Genomic DNA, 21,511 nt, shown 5'->3' with positions numbered 1-21,511 from the left:
TAGTTTGAATAAAAGAGTATAGTTGAGTTTCACAATCTGAAGAGAAACAATGTATTTTATGCGGGCCTTCATTAAACTCGAGCCTTCTAATTTACTAAATCAGGATAGATAATATCAGCAAGTTATCTAGAACTACCCAACAAGTCCTTAAAAATAAATAACTTATCTTAATTATTTATTTATCTTTAATTGTAACTCTATATTGATGTTGATTGTGCATGCCCTCCTTCAGCCAAGGCTTCTTTTTCTGCGAATCAACAACTTGCTTCCTTGCCATTTCATCATTCTCAAACCATACTCTCATTTTCAAATCAAATATTCATTCATCCAAAATCCCTTTCATCACTCCAGAAACAACTTCAACAACAACAAGGCAACTGATTGGTAACTACTTACAACATAAACATGATCCATCAATTTCCACAACTCTCTTGATGTCTGTATTTTATAAAATCGCAAGTAACACTTATGACGGACCGTGACACCACACACCTACAGCTACTGGCATATCACCTGATATGCTTCACAAGAGAAGAAGAAAGAGTTACACAGGAATGAAGCAATGTGAGCATAAATCTGAGGCAGTCAAATCAACATGAGTTCCTAGCCGCCTCCTCTGATCAGTTTTATAATTGAAACATCGCAGGTATAAGTATCATCCAACAAGGGAATATGTGGTGTCAGGTTTCACCCTACCGTGCATGACAAACAAAATCATGTAGTGCCATTCACTCGCACGTGATATGGTGGTCCACGACAAAAGATTGGCTCATCTGATGCATTAGTTCTGGCTCGAGCTCTAAGAACTTCATTAGCATCATCGATCATGGCTGCGGCCAGCATTGTGTACTCTCCTGGAATCAGGAAATAGAGGGAGAATATATGCTTCACTTCTTGAAGAGGAGGAACCTCCATGGTAATACCAGTCAAAACACCTGAAAAGGAACAATGGAGCAAAAAGCAGGACTATTATATTTAACATTAATATGTCAGTCTTACGTAAGATGAAACAGAGATTCCTTTTCCATGAGCTAGCAGCATAGAATCAACATTACATGGAACCTTGGGCCATACAAATACTATGTGGAAAAGGAGAGTTTATGGAAAAATAATTTGCTTGTGCTAGCACCTTCCCACAGAACAGTTGCCTTGTCGCCTTCGATGCAGTTCTCACCGGCCACATCTTTGCATGCAATGCTAAGATTAATCCTAATAGCTTCCTTAGTATTGTTCCGCACCAGCACCTCCATTTCTGTCATTTCATGTGCAATGATAGAGTCTCCAGATACGCAAGAGTTGACCTCACTATCAACTTTTCCTGGCGAATTTGTATCTGCAGAATTGTCTAAACTACTTTTAGTCAGCCTAAAGCCAAATGTCAGTGGGTCGGGCAGTAGCACATCCATAACAGATGCCTGGAGGGCAGCCTGTATTGCATCCTTGATATCTAGTTCTCCTGAACTGTTGCGCCCAGATTGCCACCTGACTTTAATTTTGGAAATCAAATTCTTAATGGATGCATTCAACTCCGCCTTAATATTCTTTTCGGAGAAGCTAGAATTTCTCCTGCCCGAAGTCCCCTTAACTTGAGAACTGTTTACAAGGAAGGCGCCATCGAGAACAGGTAATTTAAAATTTTCAAGTGGTATCAACACTCTAGCAGTATAATCCCTGTCGATTCTTGTTTTTGGTTCACCAAATTCAGCAGAGATATGATGAGACAGGCTTTCTTTGTTGCTAGTTTTCTCCATGTCAACTGAAACACTGGCTTCGAAAACTACATCAGTCGGATTAAACAACTCCAACTCAAGTAAGCGCAGACCCCAGCTTCCCCTATAGGGATCAATCTTCATGAACCTATCAGCCTGTCTTTCAGAACTATTGACCTGCTCAGTACTGCCACTTTCTAATTGTGCTAGCATGGCGCATGTTACACCCAATGCGTGCTGGAATTTCCATTGATAGTAAACGGGCTTTTACAAAAGACAAGCCCTGCAATACACAGATATTTAGCGGGATGACCAGACGTCTTCCAGGAGGTGGAGCAGACATTGCTTCTGATTCTCCAGGAGTTGTCAATGGACCTAAATAAAGAACATAAAACATATCACAAATAATATAAACCAACTTCCCCATCAAATCAAAATCTAGGATTCCACATCCATGCGCTAAGCATAAGTTCTTGTTTCGCTTGACATCAGCACAGTCTAAGGTGGTCACATTAGAAGTAGTAATGAAAACACTATGATATAGGATATACTGCCAGCCACAATAACAACACCAACAACACCAGAAATGGCCCTTATATATCCTTAAAGAAATAGTACATACCTGCATAGTGGATCAACAGCAATGGACTGCTTCCATCTTTAGCTTGTCTTGCTGAGGCTCCAGTGATACCCTTGCTGGCAGCAGCATCAGAATCTGTCTTGCTAAGCTGCCAGGCTTTCAAGGTTACACGTATTGTAACCTCTGCACCAGGTTTCAAGGGGAGGGCTGACCTCAGAGTTTCAGATGCAACTGATACAACAGAGTCCTGATTCTTTCCTGATAATGAAATGTGCGCTTGCTCAACAGGAACAGTGCCAGCATTCGCCAAACTAATCCATACATCACGTATCTCACCTTCATATAGCATGACAGATCCATCCCCACCTGCGATATGAGAAACTAACAATGGCAATGGAGGTACCACTGTAATACTAGGTAGAAGTACATTTTTTAACTTAGCTGCCCCACAGCTCCGGAAAGGGTCAGAAAGCACAAGCCCTTGAGTTGCCCCAATAAGTAAATTATCGACCTCCTTGAAAAAATGTTCAGTAATGACTCCAAAACAGTGAACGATGCATCCGGGGATTGAAACCAGGCCTTCTTTGGTCGGAATCCCAGATAAAGTGATCACTTTTGAGGAATTGGGAGGAAGACTCACACTTACAGGAAAGGCATCAAGGTTTCCAGAATGCACTGATAGGTATATGCTTTCAACCATAACTTCAAAGCCGCACGGATTCGCTAATTCTACTAGCACTTGGACCGGTTCACCGACAACCCAGGTTAGCTCCTGCTTATTGCTATGATTCGGCTCTCCTTTGCTGAATGGTGTATAAATGAATGGACCTGATGGAGCAGAGCCTGCCCACCAATCTTCTCTAGCTAGATTGCGTTTAACAATGTCCATTTGTGATGAATGTAAAGGAAATGAATGTAACCTGAAGAAGTTTCAAGTTAGAAGAGACTACTTCATGATGACAAGCACTAAAGGATAACCAGAACCATGAATTAGTGCATGAAAATGCAAAGTACATACCCATGATATGATCATTATATACAAAGGGACATGAGGAGAAAGAAGACTAGGTATATCTTGGTCATATATATATTTATAAATGGTCATTATCTCATAAGACATACTTTTCAGTGTAACATAAAGCTGCCCAAATCCCATCCTTATGCATGTCCATATAAGAACAAATTCATTAAGAAATGTTAAGTTTTAGCAGCTTGTCAGGAAATATATATGACACCACAACCAGGAAGAAGGAACACTAATATAAGTTACCTGACGAAGGGCAAAGCTGGATCACCGCACCGAGTTCCTAAAGGGAGCCTCTCAGCTGAATTCACAAGTGCATTGAACAGACCATTTTGCCCAGCAGGAGTAATTAGTGGATAATAAGACCTAAGCAGGCGTGCAGCTGCACTCCAAGCGGCAAGAGGATCCCCTGCACGAACAGCAGATAGAAGAATTTCTCTAAGGACAACCATCTGTAGTGTGCTCCACTGCGACTCAAACAAGGAGACTATTGAGTAGTGATGCACTTTTCCTCCATCAGCATGAGTTTGCCCAACGTCCTTTTAGAAAAATAAAGAATGACATTCAGAGAATCTAATTCAAGTTTGAAAGAGAAATGTACCATGTCTGACTTCTTAAAGTCAGTGTCATATGATGACTATATCTTAAGAAGCACAAATATCAGTGCACATAGGGATCAATTCTGTAACTATGTCAAACAGCAGTTCTACACCAGAAAGGAGGACAAAAGTGGCCAAAGATCTGAAAGCATCTTGTAAAAAATGCAAATCTCCATATGCATATGCATCAAAGATGCTTCTCAATGCTTTTCGATACCTAGTAGCTTTTTATATCATAATTCATTTCTCATTAATAGTATCATATTCAAAAAGAAAATGTGTCCATCCAAAGAAGAAAATTGGTTCACATACAAAATACTGTTGGAATAAGTATGAGATGGCAAGAGTCTAAATGGATTTTTCTTTTCATTTGTCACGTTTAACCACATAGATACATCCACTTTCACTCAAAACACATCTACAACATGTTCAAAATTACATTTCCAAATCCAATGATCTTTCATTATCTTTACACCAAAGTTAAACCAGTAATTGACACTCTCCAACTTTACAGCGTTTCCTAGGCCTTCAAGCATCATATTCCAAGAGGCAAGCCTAATAACTCCTATTTTATGATACACTGGATGGTTAAAAGTACTCACATTAGAGGGTCCAATAGAAGCTCTACTTTGGACACGATAAGCTTTTGTTGTCATTGCCAAGACTTGCATAGCACTGATAGCAGCAAGTTTATTATCCTGTTGCAAGTACAACTGAGCCACCTGCCTTGAGAAAAAAGCAGCTTTTCGGTGATAACCAAGTTCACCAAAGAGCCTTGCTATTTCAACATATACTACTAGTTTGTCACTGGCATCAATCAGAGATGTTGCTCCATCAGCAGTTGCTGTCAACAACTCCACGACATCTTTAGCAAGTTCCCGCCTTATGAAGATACATGCATAGGAATACATCACACATGGGGAAATTTTTCATTTTATTAAACAGAGAAATTTAAATCGATGAAAGTACACCATCTCATGTAAGATGAAAGTCCTTCATCAATTGCAACAAAGGATAATTATAATGGAGTACCTGCAGAGGAATCTTGCCAACTTCAGTGTGGCTTCAAGTTCAAAGCTTAAGGGTGAAACCCTGTTCAGAGATAATTGCCAAGAGAAACTAAGAAAACTAGTGATAATCCAGCATCAATTTGTATAAGAACCACTGAAAATGCGGAGCCCAGCGACTGGGTTCTCAGACATAAAAATTGCACAAGAGTTATCAAATAGTACTATTAAGCAAACTATAACAGTTTATAACTGAATGAACCGTGTAATTCAGTTATATGGACAGGGTAACTTCTCTGTGATCCAGAGCTAAGCAACTAGAGATGATTAGCTAAATCTTTAGCTAATGAAACAGTTGTGGAGAATGGGGTTCTATTAGTTTATAGACATTTAAAAAGGAATCACACTACAATATTTGCAAAATCAACAGTAGACTTTTAAAAGGAATTATATTGGAGCAAAAATACCTCTGAGCATTGTCTTGTATAAATGATTTTCTGTAGTGCAGAATGACACTGTTGTAGCGATACTTAACCTCATCCTCTAAAACTGGGTCCTTCTGACCCATACGATCCATCTAACAAGTAACAATGTAAAAGTAAGGGGGAAAATGTCATGTTTTCGCTAGAAACAGGATACGGCCAATCATAAGTTCAAGGTAAACATTTCACGATCGCAGGAGTTAGGTGAACAAATATTAAGAACCAGAATATTCAGGAATTTCCAAATAGTGTTTACCTTGTTATCTATTTCCACTTGTAGCAATAACAAAAATAAAAAATACAAAATCGATTAACCAGTGTTATGATAAAGCTGATAATAAGCTACATTACATAAAGTGAAAATCCAACAGGCTCAATTGCATCATCTAACAGTCCACTAACAAGATTGGTTCAAGTACCTATTAAATTCACGCACTGAAATGAAGATTAGTACAATGACTGAACCAAAGAACTAATTCTAATGTCGAAAAAAAAAAAAAAAATTGAACTATCATAGGAGCTGCATATTATACAAGGAGAGAAGCAACAATACAAAAGAAAAAAAAAAAATTACCATAGTGAACTAGAATCAAGGTTGTTGTCAAAAAAGCTGCACACTTACCAGCAATGCACAAACGCTGCCTTCCATAGCCCCAGCATACCAGAAAAAATCTGCTGTCAATCTGGTAAGTTCCAGAGCAGTAGAATAATGAGCATTGGCATCAACTGGTGATCCAGCCAGCAAGCAGTAATCGCCTATAGTTTTCTGTGCGCGACCAAGCCTCCTCTTTTTTGCCTTAATCACCTGTGAATTTTTTGAATGAGAGAGGTCAAGTTGCGCTGCGTGAAAAGAATTATTAGGGAAAGATTGCATCAGTAGGCATAAACGTAAAAGAATTTTAAAAAATATTTGGGACACCTAAAGTTTAAACCTCCTCTGAGCTGAGACTGGCTTGAGAGTCAAGAGGCGTCTTAAAAATGGTCCCACCGGATTCACCCTGGAGAACCCATTTCTCAAATTCCATTAACAAAGAGGCAGCAATATCTTGGACCATGGTTTGCAAGTGGAATTCCTGAGTTTGCCTATCAGCAGGTGGAAACAATATCAAGTTACTTCCCTTAACACTCTCGTCTTCAAGCTGCCAAAGCATTCAAGTAAAACCAATAGCGACATGTTAGGATCCATCAATGAAGGGTCGAAATCCCAAAAGGTCACAAAGAGATGGATTTTAATACAAAATTAAGTTGTGCCTAATGCTTATGAAAAAATGGCATTGAACATCACGGAAGGTTTGAAGCGTTACAGAAACAAAACGAGTTCATATGCAAGTAAGCAGAAACTGTACTAAAGGTACTTCTGGGAGTAGGGATGTGACAGATAGACACCCAACCGCAGATATCATTTCCACTCTCGAGAATTCTAATTCCATAAACTGAAGGAAACAATCAGAATTAGCTGATTTCCCGCTAACCTGCGAATCCCCCGGGCAGAAGGCGAAGCATCGCTGAACGAGTGAGGAAGAATAACTCTTACAAGCGGCGGTGAATTGATCGGCGACGGAGCGGAGATCGGGGGCAGAAGGGCAGTGACAAATGCCGATAACGGCGAGGATCTTGCGGTTGGACTGGAAATCCTCCCAGGGAGAAGGCGGCGATCCGCCGAGAATGAACTTGAAACGGAGGCTTCCAGATTCCCAGGGTTGGTGAGCAAAGGGGGATTTCTGGTGCTCGGTGTAGAAGGAGCTGATGGAGTTGAGGGAGACGGTGTGGTGGCGGAGGAGCATCGCGGCGTAGTCGCGGAAGAGAAGCGGGGTAACGTCGGAGATGGGGATCACCGCCACCCGGATCATGCTGTTCGTTTCGATGCTGGCGTCGGGCTCCATGTTTTCCGATTAGCAGAGGTAGAGAGAGAGAGAGAGACAGAGAGATCTGCTACGGTAGTAAAGCCAACATAGCAAATAACCGCATCCCATCAACAGCAGAGGTTCAGCTTCAATATGGGCTTCTCTAATAGGCCCAACCCATGCCGGCCCCTTTGGCTTTTTCCCTTTTTCTTTTAAATTTATTTCTAAAATCATCAACTATCACTATGCATAGGAATAAGATATATTCCAAAAAAGTAAAAGAGTGTAAAGAAAGGTTTTGGGTTTAAACTCTCAAAATCAAAATTAATAAAAATATGATTTTGGTTTACAAGAAGAAAATAGGATGACTTGTAAAGGAAATGAGACAATTCGACTCTTTTATCCGTGAGAGTGAATTGGTGGAAATTAGAACCCAAGGAAGGAACTTCACGTGGTACAAGACTAATGGTAGATGCAAGAGCAAATTAGACAGATTTTTGGTAAATGATCTTTGGCTCAATACGTGGCCTTCTTCTCACGGACGGTGTCTTCAAAGAACAGTCTCTGATCATTGCCCTATTATCCTTTCAACAAAGACCATAGACTGGGGACCTAAGCCTTTCCGTTTTATAAATGCTTGGGTGCTCCACCCGGAGTTCAAACCACTGGTTCAAAAGGTGTGGAGTGAGACGAGGATCTCTGGCTGGGGATGTTATGTTTTCAAAGAAAAACTGAAGGCTCTCAAGATCGCCTTGAAGGGATGGAATCGTTCTTCCTTTGGAAATATGGACTCCTCAATTAAGTTCTGGAAAGAGGAATTACAACGATTGGATTTGGCTGATGAGGATCGAGGGCTCGATACACAGGAAGTGATTAGGCGAAATGAGGCAAAAGCAAATCTGATTTTATCCTCTAAGAACAAAAATAATTTGCTGGAGCAAAAAGCAAAATCGAGTTGGATTAGAGAAGGAGACTTCAACACCAGATTCTACCACAAAGTGATTGTTAGCCGAAGGAAAAAGAATGAGATCTCAGGACTGGTCCTCGACAATATGTGGGTGGACGAGCCAAACACCATCAAGGCTAAGGCCACTGAGTTCTTTAGGAGTTTCTTCCAGAAAAGGAAGAGAATTTTGCCAGAATTTCCACCAGATTTTGTTAGCCAAAAGCTGTCACAGGAGGAGAAAATGAGCTTGATTGTGCCTTTTTCTGAGGAAGAAGTAAAAGACGCGGTATGGAGCTGCGAAGGCAACAAGAGTCCAGGACCGGACGGTTTCAACCTCAGCTTTTGGAAAGCATCGTGGGAAGTGATCAAAGGGGACTTGATGAGATTGATGAACGAGTTCCACACCAACGGCAAAATTCCTATGGGGTGCAATTCCTCCTTTATCGTTCTAATCCCAAAAAAGGAGGAGAGCAGCTGTTGGGATGATTTTAGACCGATTTCCTTGATTGGTAGCCTCTATAAGGTCATTGCAAAGACTTTGGCAGGAAGGATGCGATCGGTTCTCAGCTCTATCATCTCTGAAAATCAGAGCGCGTTCTTGAGTAGTCGATACATCTTGGATGGAGTCATTGTGCTGAATGAGACCATTCAAGAAGCGAAAAGGACGGGGAAAAGCCGAGTCTTCTTCAAAATCGATTTTGCTAAAGCGTACGATTCAGTGGAGTGGGATTACTTGGATGCGCTGCTTGATCTGCTCAACTTTGATGTAACATGGAGGAAGTGGATTAAAGGGTGTCTTTCTTCGGCTTCAGCAAATGTTCTTATCAACGGGTCGCCTTCGGGCGAGTTTAACTTGGAACGTGGCCTCCGGCAAGGAGACCCTCTATCTCCTTTCCTTTTTCTTGTGGTTGCCGAAGGACTCAACGCGCTGGTGAACAAAGCGGTGAATACTAAGCTTCTCCAGCCGGCCACGGTAGGCAGGAATAAAGTGGTGATCTCTCACTTGCAATACGCCGACGACACCATTTTCGTTCTCTCTGATCTTGAGGAAAACGCCGAGTCTATCAAGAACATTTTAAAGTTCTTTGAACTTCTTTCGGGCCTCAAAGTTAATTTCCAGAAAAGCAGCCTGATGGGTGTGAAGATCGAAGAGGGAAGCCTCGAGAGGATGGCAACGGTTCTGCAAAGTCCGATCGGAACGGTTCCGTTCAAATTTCTGGGTATAAAGGTCGGCGGCAAGTTTAAAAATATTGCAAACTGGAACTACCTGGTAGAAAAAGTGAAGAAGCGGATTGAAAGTTGGAAAAACTTGAAGTTATCTTTGGCGGGGAGGGTCACGTTGGTGAAAGCAGTCTTACAAGCTATTCCGGTCTATCAGTTGTCATTTTCTTTTATTCCAAAAGCCACTGTGAAAGCCTTGAACTCTCTGTTTGGAAAATTTTTATGGGGAGGGAATGATAACTCTTCAGCGATCCCATGGATTAGGTGGCGCGATCTTTGTTACAGCAAGAAGGAGGGAGGGCTGGGATTGACTAACATCGAGTGGTTTAATGCAGCTTTGGTCACAAAATGGGTATGGAGATATTGGGAGGGGAGAGATTCCTTATGGGCTAGAGTGGTCAGATCATTATATGGTGAGGTGGAGTGGGACGAACAGGGCTTTGGTTTGAAGGGAACTTCAAGAATGAAAGTTGGCTGGTGGGCAAAGGTTGTTGCTGTTGGAAGGGGGCCATCGGGGAAATGGTTCGTGGATAATGTCAGAAGAAAACTGGGGAACGGTCTCTCGATTAAATTCTGGGATCACATCTGGGCGGGATCGAGTACACTGCGGATTTCCTTCCCTAGGTTGTTTCAGCTCGCTGCAAATAAAGAGGCGACGGTGGGAGAATCGGGACGTTGGGTTGAAGAGGAGTGGAAGTGGGAGATTCAATGGCGAAGGGAGATCAGGGAATGTGAGAAGGAGGCAGTGCAGCAACTAACAAATTTTATTGCTCAATTTTCACCTTGCGCAGATTTCGAAGATAGCTGGACTTGGTTGGCTTCTCCTGATGGATTTTTCTCCACGAAATCGGCTTACTCTTGTATCAAAGCTAGTGGCAACGACGTTCCCAGATTGAAAATTGATGCGTCGCTCCTTCACTCAATGTGGAAGGCAAAGACACCACATAAAGCAACCATGACAACTTGGAGAATGCTACTCAACAGGCTCCCAACCCGGGACAACTTGAAAAAAAGGAGGATTCTTTCGACCGCGGATGAGTGCAAATGCAGCGACTGCGGGATGGTGGAAGAATCATCAAACCATGTGTTTCTTTTGTGCCCGAAGATGGAAGAGGTTTGGAACGAAATTCAGAAGTGGTTGGGCATCCCTTTGGCACGACCGAATCGTATCGAGGGACACTACGGTATGTTCATTAATCTGGGGAACAAAAAGAAGATTAAAGCTCTCCTTTTAGCAATTTGGGTGGGAACGATTTGGATGAGATGGAAGAAGAGAAATGAGAAATGTTTCGAAGGCAAAGAATGGGAGTGCAAAAACCTTGTTTTAGAGATTAAGATTAAAATGTGGTGTTGGAATAGGATCTTTAATATTGTTGGGGAGGAGATTGATCTTGACTCTTGGTGCTCCAACGACATGATCTGTAAAATGTTTTAAGGCTTTGCCTTGGTACTACTGGTACCGCTTTTTATAAAATTTTCTCTGTTTTCTGATCAAAAAAAAAAAGTAGTAAGTCTATATAACATAATTTTACACACAGTGGAGGAAGTGGTAAGTGAGATTGGGATTATTACAGACAAATAAATACCCATAAACCAAACCCACTTTTTTCTCGAGGAACCCTCGTTCTCCATCTCCGCGTTGACACTCTTGCTCTTGGATCACTGCTGCGAATCCGCTTCCATTTCACATGTTCAAGGTCGGATCTCTTGTTTGCTTGCTTCTACTTGCTCCTGATCTGATTGTTTTCTCTTCAAAATTCGATCTTTCTGCTGAAATTGTTTCTGGGGTTGTTTCTTTATATGATTTTCTGCAGATTTGGTTGATTCGCTTTTCCAAGTTTTTTTTGCTGCAAACTGTTCCCAGTAAAAGTTAAAGAATTAGGACATGTCTGAGTCTGAGTTGCCAAAGAATGATTCCGTTCAAATTAGGGAGGTTTGGAATGATAATCTTGAGCAAGAGTTTTCTCTTATTCGTGATATAGTCGATAACTATCCCTATGTTGCCATGGATACTGAGTTCCCCGGTGTTGTTCTTCGCCCCGTGGGCAACTTCAATCACATCCACGAATACAATTATCAGACCTTGAAGGACAATGTCGACATGCTCAAGTTGATTCAGTTGGGTCTTACGTTTTCTGATGAAGATGGGAATCTTCCCACATGTGAGGCTAACACTTGCTGCATTTGGCAGTTCAATTTCCGCGAGTTCAATATCAGTCAGGATATCTTTGCAAATGATTCGATTGAGTTGTTGAGGCAATCCGGCATTGATTTCAAGAAGAATAATGAGCAGGGCATTGATGTTAACCGTTTTGCTGAGCTCTTGATTTCATCTGGGATTGTTCTGAATGCTGATGTGAATTGGGTCACATTTCACAGTGGTTATGATTTTGGTTACTTGCTCAAGTTATTGACTTGTAGAAACTTACCCGAGACTCCTGCCGGATTCTTCAATTTGCTCAACACGTACTTCCCCGTGGTGTATGACATCAAACATTTGATGAAGTTCTGCAATAGCCTTCACGGCGGATTGAATAAGCTGGCTGAGCTCTTAGAACTCGAGAGGGTTGGTATTTGTCATCAAGCGGGCTCTGACAGCTTACTCACCTCTTGTGCCTTCAAGAAGTTGAAAGACACCTTCTTCAACGGCCTCACTGAGAAGTACTCTGGTGTTCTCTATGGTCTTGGCGTTGAGAATGGATCTGAGAAATAAGGCCGCATCTTGTGCGTTAGTGTAGACTTGTAAGCCATGGAAATCCCATGTGGATATTACACTTGCAAAGTTGTTGTTAGTTCTCTTGATTGCCTGCCTTTTTAACTCCTTCTCATCTTATTGTGTCACTGGAGGGTGTTGTAGCTTGAGCTTTTGTAAAGTACGTCATACATGTTGCAATAACAGCGTCATGCTTCTTTCCATCTTACTTTTGAATCTTGATTCTGCAGATAAAACATCATATATACATATTTGTTGTTGGTTCCTGCATTGTATTCTTAAGATGTTTCCTTGTATATGTGGAAGAGATCACTACTAGTTTTTGGCTTGACTTTGAACCATGGAGAATGATAGTTGGTTGGAATGAAATTCATGTATGATTTGTTGGTTGGTTTGTTTGTGAAAACCAAGCAATTTTGTGAGTAATTGCATTATTGGCTCTTCTGCCTAACAATTCAGATAGATTTGAATTGTAAAATTTCCTTTAATAGATCCTACTCCTACAAATTTCAATTGTCAACCACTATTCAGCTGAGGTAAATAAGACTAAAATAAATAAATAAATGGTCTTAATTGGAATATATAATTACGATAGTAAGAAACTTTATAAACATTAGAGGTAATAGATTCAACCACAAATACTCCAACACATAATCTAACTTAAGATGTTGCAAATGAACTTCAAGAATCACATAATTCATTTAAGTAATGGCATGTACCAAATAAAATATGATATAATTGAGAAAGTGGAAAACTTACATCAAATTCTAATCCATATGATTCTTGTGATGGGTGAATTTGAAATATCAATCTAACTAATCTATTCTTCCAACACTCCAGTTGAAATTGCAAAGAAAAAGAAACAAAATTTAATCTTTGCCTTTGACCTAATTAGAGATTTACAATTACAACGGTTGCTTAAGGCATAAGCTGCGCAACCCTTAAAAAGGTTGCAACTTAATGGAGAGACGAGTTTGAGAAATTTGTATTCTCAAAACCCCTGATTCAAGTTTAGCTGCTTCTCGTCTTCTTCGTCAACCCTCCGCAACATTCCAACTCACCTCTCTCGAACTCTGCTACAGGTTGGTTTCTCTCACTCTCTGATGTGATCTCGGTATCCTTACATATATCTATCTATATATGCATGTAGTCCCTGCCTATACGCTTGGTTACATCCGAATCCAATCATTCACATACAAATTTGCGTATCGGATCCCTGCATAAAACCAGATCCGTGATCTCTCCCCATGGCCCCAATCGCACTCTCTCATTTGGGGCTATTTTTCAATTTTATGTTTTTGATTAACTTCTCGTATTCCGATCCGACTTTGGACTGCCCCCGCACCAATACCTCCCTTCTCAACTTCACCTCTCACTTCGCCTTGGAGCAGCACCAGCTCCGCGGTATCTTCTCCATCATCAACGATTGCTCCTTTCAGGTTTCCCAATTTGACATGCTCGCCGGCGCCGACGTCCACTGGTGGGGCGCCGTCGGCGACGATTTTCAAAACCTAACTAATGGTTTCCCCGTTTCCGATTCCACCCTCAATCAAACCTATAAAAATGACACCTTCACCGTTCGTCTGCGGAAGAATGTAACTTGGGATCAAATGAAACTTCTTGCGATTTGGGATGTTCCCACTGCTTCTGATTTTGGATACGTGTTGTTGAATGGTTCTGGAAATGGCAAGGAGCAGCCTACTGTCTTTGATAATTGCAAAGTGCTGTCTGATAGCTATAGGATTAGGTGGAGTCTCAAGGAGGCGGAAAATGAGATTGAGATCGGTTTGGAAGCTGCCATTGGAGTTGAGGATTACATGGCGTTCGGGTGGGCCAATGAGAGTGCTTCTGGCTCGCTTATGCTGGGCGGGGATGTGGCCATCACGGGGTTTGAGGAGGATGGGTTGCCCTTTGCTCACGATTATTATATAACTAAGTATAGTGAGTGTATGATTGCTGAGGATGGGAACGTAAAGGGGGTTTGCCCGGATACTCTGTATAAGCCTACTGATCCTGTTGTGATGGTGAATAATACAAAGATCATTTATGGGCACAGGAAGGATGGTGTTTCATTCATCAGATACAGCAGACCTTTGCAGTCTAATGATAGCAAGTATGATCATAAAATTGACCCCAAGGCAGACATGAATGTGATATGGGCAGTAGGGCTGATTAAGCCTCCTGATAGTTTACGCCCTTTCTATCTTCCTCAAAATCACGGTGGGAGTTATGGTCACTTGAAGCTGAACCTTTCTGAGCATGTAAATGACTGTTTAGGACCCCTGGATGCTGAAGATAAGGAGGACCAAGATCTTGTAATCGCAGATAAGAAGGAGCCACTTGTTGTGTCGACTGGTCCAGCATTGCATTACCCAAATCCCCCAAATCCTTCTAAAGTTCTTTATATCAACAAAAAGGAATCTCCTCTGTTGAGGGTAGAGAGGGGGGTGCCGGTGAAGTTCTCGATACAGGCTGGACATGATGTGGCTTTATATGTTACATCTGATCCTATTGGTGGGAATGCAACTTTAAGAAACACGACAGAGACAATATATTTTGGGGGTCCAGAAGCTGAAGGTGTACAGGCCAGTCCGACAGAGTTGGTGTGGTCACCTGACAGAAATACCCCAGATCTTGTTTATTATCACTCTCTTTATGTACCAAAGATGGGCTGGAAAGTTCAAGTGGTTGATGGAGGTTTGCCAGACATGTATAACAACAGTGTCTCTTTGGATGATCAGCAAGTTATGCTTTTCTGGACGCTAGCTGAGAACTCTATATCTATTGCAGCTAGGGGGGAGAAAAAAAGTGGTTATCTGGCTGTTGGGTTTGGTCGTGAGATGGCCAACAGCTATGCTTATGTGGGTTGGATTGATGACAGTGGTAGAGGAAGGGTGAACACATATTGGATTGATGGGAACGATGCTTCAAGTGTCCATCCAACAGAGGAGAATTTGACATATGTGAGATGCAAATCTGAAAATGGCATCATCACATTGGAATTCACCCGTCCCCTGAATCCATCTTGTGATCGGAATGCAAGGCACGAGTGCAACAATATTATTGACCCCTCAACTCCTCTAAAAGTAATTTGGGCTATGGGTGCTCAATGGTCTGATGACCACTTGAGCGTGAGAAACATGCATTTTGTAACAAGCAAGAGGGCAGTGAGTGTACTGCTGATGCATGGTTCTGCAGAAGCAGAGGAGGACTTGCGACCTGTCTTAGCTGTACATGGGTTTATGATGTTTCTTGCATGGGGCATTTTGCTTCCTGGTGGCATTCTGGCTGCTAGATACCTGAAGCATGTGAAGGATGACAGTTGGTTTAGGATACATGTTTACCTGCAATATTCAGGATTAGCTATAGTTTTCCTTGGGTTTCTGTTTGCTGTTGCTGAACTTCGTGGTTTGACACTCCAGTCCGTGCATGTCAAGTTTGGAATGCTGGCAATACTGCTGGCCGTAGCACAGCCGATAAATGCGTACTTGAGACCTAAGAAGCCTGATGTTGGAGAGGAGACGCCTTCGCAGAGACTCATATGGGAATACACTCACGTTATAATTGGGAGGTGTGGTATACTTGTTGGAATAGCTGCTCTTATCAGTGGGATGAAACATTTGGGAGAGAGGTATGGTGATGAAAACGCTAACGGCCTGAGCTGGGCTCTGATACTTTGGTTCTTATTGGGTGCTTTGATGGTAATATATTTGGAGTATCGTGAGATGGGTAGAAAACGAGACAGAACAGCCGGAAGAAGCGCTTGGGTTTTGGGTAATGGTGAAGAAGAGTCTAGAGACCTCCTCAACCAAAGCGAGCCAGCAAAAGAGAAAGAATCTGGTGAGGTTCAGTTAGAAGCGTTGAACAGATAAGCTGATGCATTGTTTTTGAAATCTATAGAGATCAATGTTGTTTATAGGCTATAGCATTATCCTCTCCTCTCATGTTTTATGTACACTCAATAGATTCGTTAACCTAGTCAAACCACATTATTATTCTTTTCACAGTAACCATGCTTTACATTTCAGTTGATTTAAGAAATGTATAATTCTTCTAGTATAAAATTGTACGGGGTTTGACTCATTAACTAGCTCTCAATAAACCAAATCACTCTTAAATCTTTTCAATGAATACTGGATTGCTATTGAATATTGTAACCAACAAAGTTGTAATCTTCTTATCCGCCTTTTATATATATGTTTAGTTAGGTGTTATTTCCATGATATTAGGTGGAAAAGGTTTTTGTTTGTGTTTCTGGTTATTTGTTGAGTGGTACTAACTCAGACAGCACGCGATGCAAGGACAATCATAGAAGTTTGTATAGAAGAAAAATAATTTCTGAATAGAGAAAATGTGTGTGTTTGTGAATACTCGTTTGATTTCCATCTACAACCAAGAAGAAAGGTAAAAGATGAAGAAAATAGAGAGTTGTGTGCAGAATATGTTGAGAAGTGGAACACTCCCACTTGAGGAGACAGTAAGAGTGAAACTGAAAATCTGAGGACCCTTGAGGACGAGGACGATGATGATGATGACGATGACGATGATGATGGGCAGAGTGTGGATGAGTCTTCAACCACCACCACTGCTACTGACTCAGATGATGACAATTATGTGGACGAAGTGGAGGAATAAGAAGATACCCTTATGCTGCAGGTTGAGAACTTGAGACTGCTTCCTTCTATGCCCTGAACTAAATAACATGATTTAATGTTGTAATTGTTTCCGTTTTATTTGTTTGCAGGAGGATAATGTACCCAAAATTGACAGTGAAACACGACGGCTAGCTGTTGTCAATCTCTACTGGAGTCAAGTCAGGGTGCGATGTCTCATCTGTTTTACCTTTTCATCTTCTTTTCAAGTAACTTTGAAAGCACATTGTACGACACAAGTTATAATTATCACACAAGAATAGTTAGAGAAGATGTCTTCAAGGGGTGTAATAACACTTAATTTCATTTTGTCGAATTGCATTGGAATTAGAATAATCCTCAATATAAACAAGAGGTTTGGACTTGTGGGTACATGCTGGTTACGTAGTATACATTTTTATATAGAATTGGAAATGAATTAGATTCAAAGGTACACCTTTTTATTCCCCTAGGCAGGTGCTGCTTTGATGTCCGTCACATGACCCGATCACAACACTTAATATCTCATTAGTTTATCTTTCAGAGTAGTTACGAATTTTGGTAAATTAAATGCACTCTCCATTTCTCTATTTGGACACTTATAATATGAATCTCACGACCAGAATCCTTCATTGCAGGCTGTTGATTTGTATGTCTTGTTAACTTCATTTCTTCCTAAAGGGGATCGAAGATTTGTTTGTATCTGTATATCCATCCGAGTTTGGACTCAAGTGCATGAGTTATTACCAAAATGATGAATGACCAAGTTGTTTTTATCCTATTTCTTGTTGATAATTTTTTTTAAGTATGTATTTATGGTTAAGCTCCAGGCAAAGTGGTGTTGGAATGAGTTGATGGGGGCAGTTGCACCTTTTTAACTGTCTTACTCTACGGAGTTAGGTGATGGTCTATTAAATTATATTTTTGAAATATAATTGTTGGTTTTTAGACTTTTATATAAGTTGTCAAATCCCCAGCTTTACGTGTCATGAACAATAGTTGTAATCTTTTCATCCCTTGCAGATAGGTTGGAACTAAAAAGAGTATTTGGCATCCCATGAGAGTGAATCCGATGATGATAACAATGAAGACAAGTCTGAAAAGAAGCGAGATAAGTACCGTGCCCTAATCCAGACAAGGGATGGCTCTGATGAAGATGAAGAAGATGATAATGGGCAGGACATGGAGGTTACGGTTGGTTCTGGATTAGAAGAAATAAGCAAACGCATTTCAGAAAAGAAGAAGAAATCCGAATTCGTTTGGGAGACGTACCTCAGAAAGGGTCAAAATATGCTTCAGATGATGAGAGTAGTGACACTGATGAAGAAGCAGATGACTTGTTTGTTGAAGATACTTCAGCTGAAGCAAATAAGGGCAGTGGTGTGACAACGAAGAGGGTGAATAAAAGCGAAGAAGTGAGCATAGCAGAACTGAAGTTGTTAACTGCTGATGATACCAATTTTAAGGGCTACAACATAAAACTTAAGTAGTGCAAAGGGAAGAAAGGGAACGATGAGGGAAAGATACCAGCAGTCGATTATCAAGACGCACTTTTCAGCTTTGTTTACCTCTGCACACTATGCTCCGGACCCAACTGAACCTCAATATAAAAGGTGCTGTTTTATTTTGCAATATTGTCATCAAGAATCAAGCATGCTATGCTTATGTAGGTGTTATTTTGCTGGTACAGGAGTGCAGCTTATCATCGGCAGAAGCAGAACAAATCTACTCGGACAAGGGACTAATCCCAAAGAGGAAAACAAATTCAAAAAAAAAATGTACACGAATGTTTAATTAATTAAGAGCATTTATTATTACCATGTTAGATTTATTCTTACTTCTATGTACAAGTTTAACGCAACTAGAGACCAACACTTGAATGTCTGACCTTCATTGCTTCTTCTTTTTTCATTTATTTTGTTCACAATTGCTTCTATGATGATTGAAATATAATTATTAACCATTATTTCTTGTAATTGACCAAGGATAATCATATACATATGTAAGGCTTGTTAATTGTAATCAATAAGGCTTAGGATAGATAAATTCCTGAAATCAAATAGTTCTTGCTGCGAAGACCGCATGAGATATATGTTGTTCATTGAGATGATAACGATGGCCAACTCACTCGAATTTGGGTCAGCTCTATCGGGTTAATCGGTTACGAACTAATCAAAGTGAAATTTTTTAACCTTAATCCTAAACATTCGGTTTTCGAATAAAATTTTGTCTATATTTTATTATTCTTAATGAGCTTATATTTCTTATACACATTGTATAAAATATACATAAAATATCAGGGTAAACACACTATGTATATGCATTGGCTCTTAGTCTTGCGAGTAGAAAAGATAACGTGACATGGAAACAAGTATGGCAGTCGATTTCAATCTCTTTGCAAAGAAACATTGATCTGTCCATTGAGAAAAATCTGCGCATATTTAATGTTTGAAACATTTACTTTGATTTTTTTACCTATCCGAATTCAGTTGCTCTGGACTGGAGTAATGTCAAGTTTTGTGACCTCTATGTCGAAGTGGTTCAGTCCACACTTTGGAAAATTCTGCAAGAATGTTAATCGTTGCCAAACATTTTAAGAAATTTAGTATCTTTTTCCAAATATTAGTCAGGTCGAGGAAATTGAAAATACTTGACCCACCTCGACTTCCGGTATATTCATGAAATCGCAGCAGACTAAGCCACATGGGTAAATACTAAAAAGAATTTATTATATTTTGGCATTGGAGGGGCATGCTTAATGGCCTAACATTTACAAAGAAAAATTAGGTTGAGGTGCATACCTAATTTGGTGTGTCCAAGCTGAACAGAAGAAACACTTTATGTTAACCTTCGTAATTCTGTTCTTCCCTCTCGACATGCAGCTCTGGTGTGTCTTACTTTATCCCCTCGTCGACAGGAGGAATATCGATATTGCTCCCATGAAACCGTGAGATTCAAGCTTTACAGAAAAATCAAAATAATCGTCAAATGGTGGATCGTCTCTATCCATCGGTGTTTGAGGGTGGTGAAGTTTAGCTGGAGCAATTCTTGGGGGCCATATGAAGCCCTATTTTTATAGTTACGAAAAGTGGTTGTGCATTTTTAAATGCCATTGAATGTTGTTGTTGTTGTGTTACATTTGAGCTAACTAGTCATTTATGACAACACTATTATGTTGATTTTTAAAAATTAAGGTTTGATTGGTGCATGGTGATTGCATGGATTTATTAGCTTATTTTTTAAATAAAATATTGACCATGCATGTGTATATTTGAGATCCCAGAACGAAATTATGTTGATATTTATTTTAATGCTGTCCACAACCACAATAATAGATTCCATTACTTTCCCACTTTCACGTGAAGCAACTGTTTTGGGTAACACGATCGTGCTTCAGGGAAGTAGCAAACCCTTTTTGTCATGAAGTTGCATCTTGGATGTTTATATCTTTGGGCAGTTCAAAGCTATATTTACAACAACCATGACAGACCAAAGATTAAAGTAAGCTCGAAATACAAATTGATAGATTCCGGGAGAAGTTGATGATGTAAGAGTGCTTCTGCGCAGCCAGGTTTGGCCATTACGACATTCAATGCAGTATGTAGTATTATTGATTAAGGTATTGTGTGAGTAGGAGCAGCAATTTCCCATGCACGTACCTGTGCTTGCGTTTAATTTCCTCCTATATATCTTGACGCCTTCAAAATACACCCGCTCCGGTGAACGCAACAGTGAGCCAAAGGTATAAACTATTTTTTTACCACATATGAAGATATATTGTCTTTTTTGAATAAGTATTATAGCTTATATTCCTTCAACGTAAATTTTGTTAGTGAAACTTGACAAAGCTAAATGATTTATTTCGATCCAAATTCGAAGATGGTATATAATTCCACGTTGGTATACTTATTTATTCATCTTCATTTTGATGGCATTTATTATAATCATCAGATCCAAACAGCGATACGGTGGTTAAATAAATAATTATATTTGTCACTTTGTGAATGTTGATCAAATATATTTTCCTGCGGTAGCTGCATAACTTTTTTTTTACTTGGGAGAGTCGGGGAGCGGCAGCTAGGGTTGTAAACGAATCGAATCGAGTCGAATATCATAATTTCGTATTCGTATTTGAATACTAACCGAATCGAATCGAATCGAATATTTATATTTCGAATCGAATATTTATCGAATACGAATATCAAAATTCGAATATCGAATCGAATACGAATTATTTGATTAGTTCACAATCGCAATGATGAAGCGCGTGCGCGACTTGTGATGGAAGAATGACTTCAATTTAAAATTTTGATTTTATAAATTGTAAAGTTTTACTTTTTAAATTGTGGAGAATTACTTTAATGCATGTATATTATGATTCTTTGCATTTTCCCTTTTTAAAATTGTCAATTATTATATAATATTATAATTCTTATATATATAATTAGATATTGATGAATATAAAATTAAATTCATCCAATAAAGTGATGAATCCACCATAAAATTTACAATCAAATGGTGAAAATTAGTTCATAATTTATTTTAGCCCCTCCACACGCACACATATATACATATATATAATATTTAAATATTTAATCATGCATCTATACGAATATCGAATCGAATCGAATCGAATATCATAATTTCATATAAGTATTTGAATACTAATCGAATCGAATCGAATATTTATTATCGAATACGAATCGAATAATTTCGAATACGAATAACACAATTTCGAATCGAATCTCGAATCGA

At 39.9% G+C, this 21,511-nt stretch overlaps 3 protein-coding genes across 10 annotated transcripts; 2 read left to right on the top strand and 1 right to left on the bottom strand.

Moving 5' to 3' along the window:
* Positions 1-284: 284 nt before the first annotated feature.
* Positions 285-7,423, bottom strand: LOC130992752 (trafficking protein particle complex II-specific subunit 120 homolog). The gene is given in 11 exon segments (XM_057917498.1): positions 285-935; positions 1,130-1,937; positions 1,939-2,084; positions 2,332-3,209; positions 3,560-3,852; positions 4,515-4,794; positions 4,945-5,004; positions 5,387-5,496; positions 6,024-6,206; positions 6,334-6,540; positions 6,874-7,423. Coding segments are annotated over 11 exon segments (3,597 nt in total). The 5' UTR covers positions 7,285-7,423; the 3' UTR covers positions 285-714.
* A 3,497-nt stretch (positions 7,424-10,920) lies between these two features.
* On the top strand, positions 10,921-12,333 carry LOC130992750 (probable CCR4-associated factor 1 homolog 7). The gene is made up of 2 exons (XM_057917497.1): positions 10,921-11,109; positions 11,227-12,333. The coding sequence occupies exon 2, from the start codon at positions 11,298-11,300 to the stop codon at positions 12,123-12,125; it is 828 nt and encodes a 275-aa protein (XP_057773480.1). The 5' UTR covers positions 10,921-11,109; positions 11,227-11,297; the 3' UTR covers positions 12,126-12,333.
* A 679-nt stretch (positions 12,334-13,012) lies between these two features.
* LOC130993106 (cytochrome b561, DM13 and DOMON domain-containing protein At5g54830) lies at positions 13,013-18,688 on the top strand. Of its 8 annotated transcripts, XM_057917848.1 has the most exons (6): positions 13,013-15,965; positions 16,564-16,781; positions 16,870-16,944; positions 17,395-17,656; positions 17,780-18,369; positions 18,447-18,688. In XM_057917848.1, exons 1-2 carry the CDS (start codon positions 13,373-13,375, stop codon positions 16,593-16,595), a joined length of 2,625 nt encoding a protein of 874 aa, XP_057773831.1. In that variant the 5' UTR covers positions 13,013-13,372; the 3' UTR covers positions 16,596-16,781; positions 16,870-16,944; positions 17,395-17,656; positions 17,780-18,369; positions 18,447-18,688. The 8 variants fall into 8 exon arrangements, with proteins under 8 accessions (XP_057773831.1, XP_057773825.1, XP_057773826.1 ...); XM_057917842.1 differs by lacking the exon at positions 17,395-17,656; XM_057917843.1 differs by having other exon boundaries at positions 17,780-18,688.
* The last annotated feature ends 2,823 nt before the right edge of the window (positions 18,689-21,511 follow it).

Source organism: Salvia miltiorrhiza, chromosome 7 (genome assembly GCF_028751815.1).
Source record: "Salvia miltiorrhiza cultivar Shanhuang (shh) chromosome 7, IMPLAD_Smil_shh, whole genome shotgun sequence".
Classification (NCBI taxonomy): domain Eukaryota; kingdom Viridiplantae; phylum Streptophyta; class Magnoliopsida; order Lamiales; family Lamiaceae; genus Salvia; species Salvia miltiorrhiza.
This window is presented reverse-complemented; position numbering and strand designations above follow the sequence as displayed.

Bases quoted from the DNA above. Each gene is read 5' to 3' on its own strand.
- LOC130992750 (XM_057917497.1), top strand. From the start codon at position 11,298: ATGTCTGAGTCTGAGTTGCCAAAGAATGATTCCGTTCAAATTAGGGAG.
- LOC130993106 (XM_057917842.1), top strand. From the start codon at position 13,373: ATGGCCCCAATCGCACTCTCTCATTTGGGGCTATTTTTCAATTTTATG. The intron at 15,966-16,563 runs GTGAGGTTCAGT...AGTTGTGTGCAG, and splicing joins AGCAAAAGAGAAAGAATCTG to AATATGTTGAGAAGTGGAAC.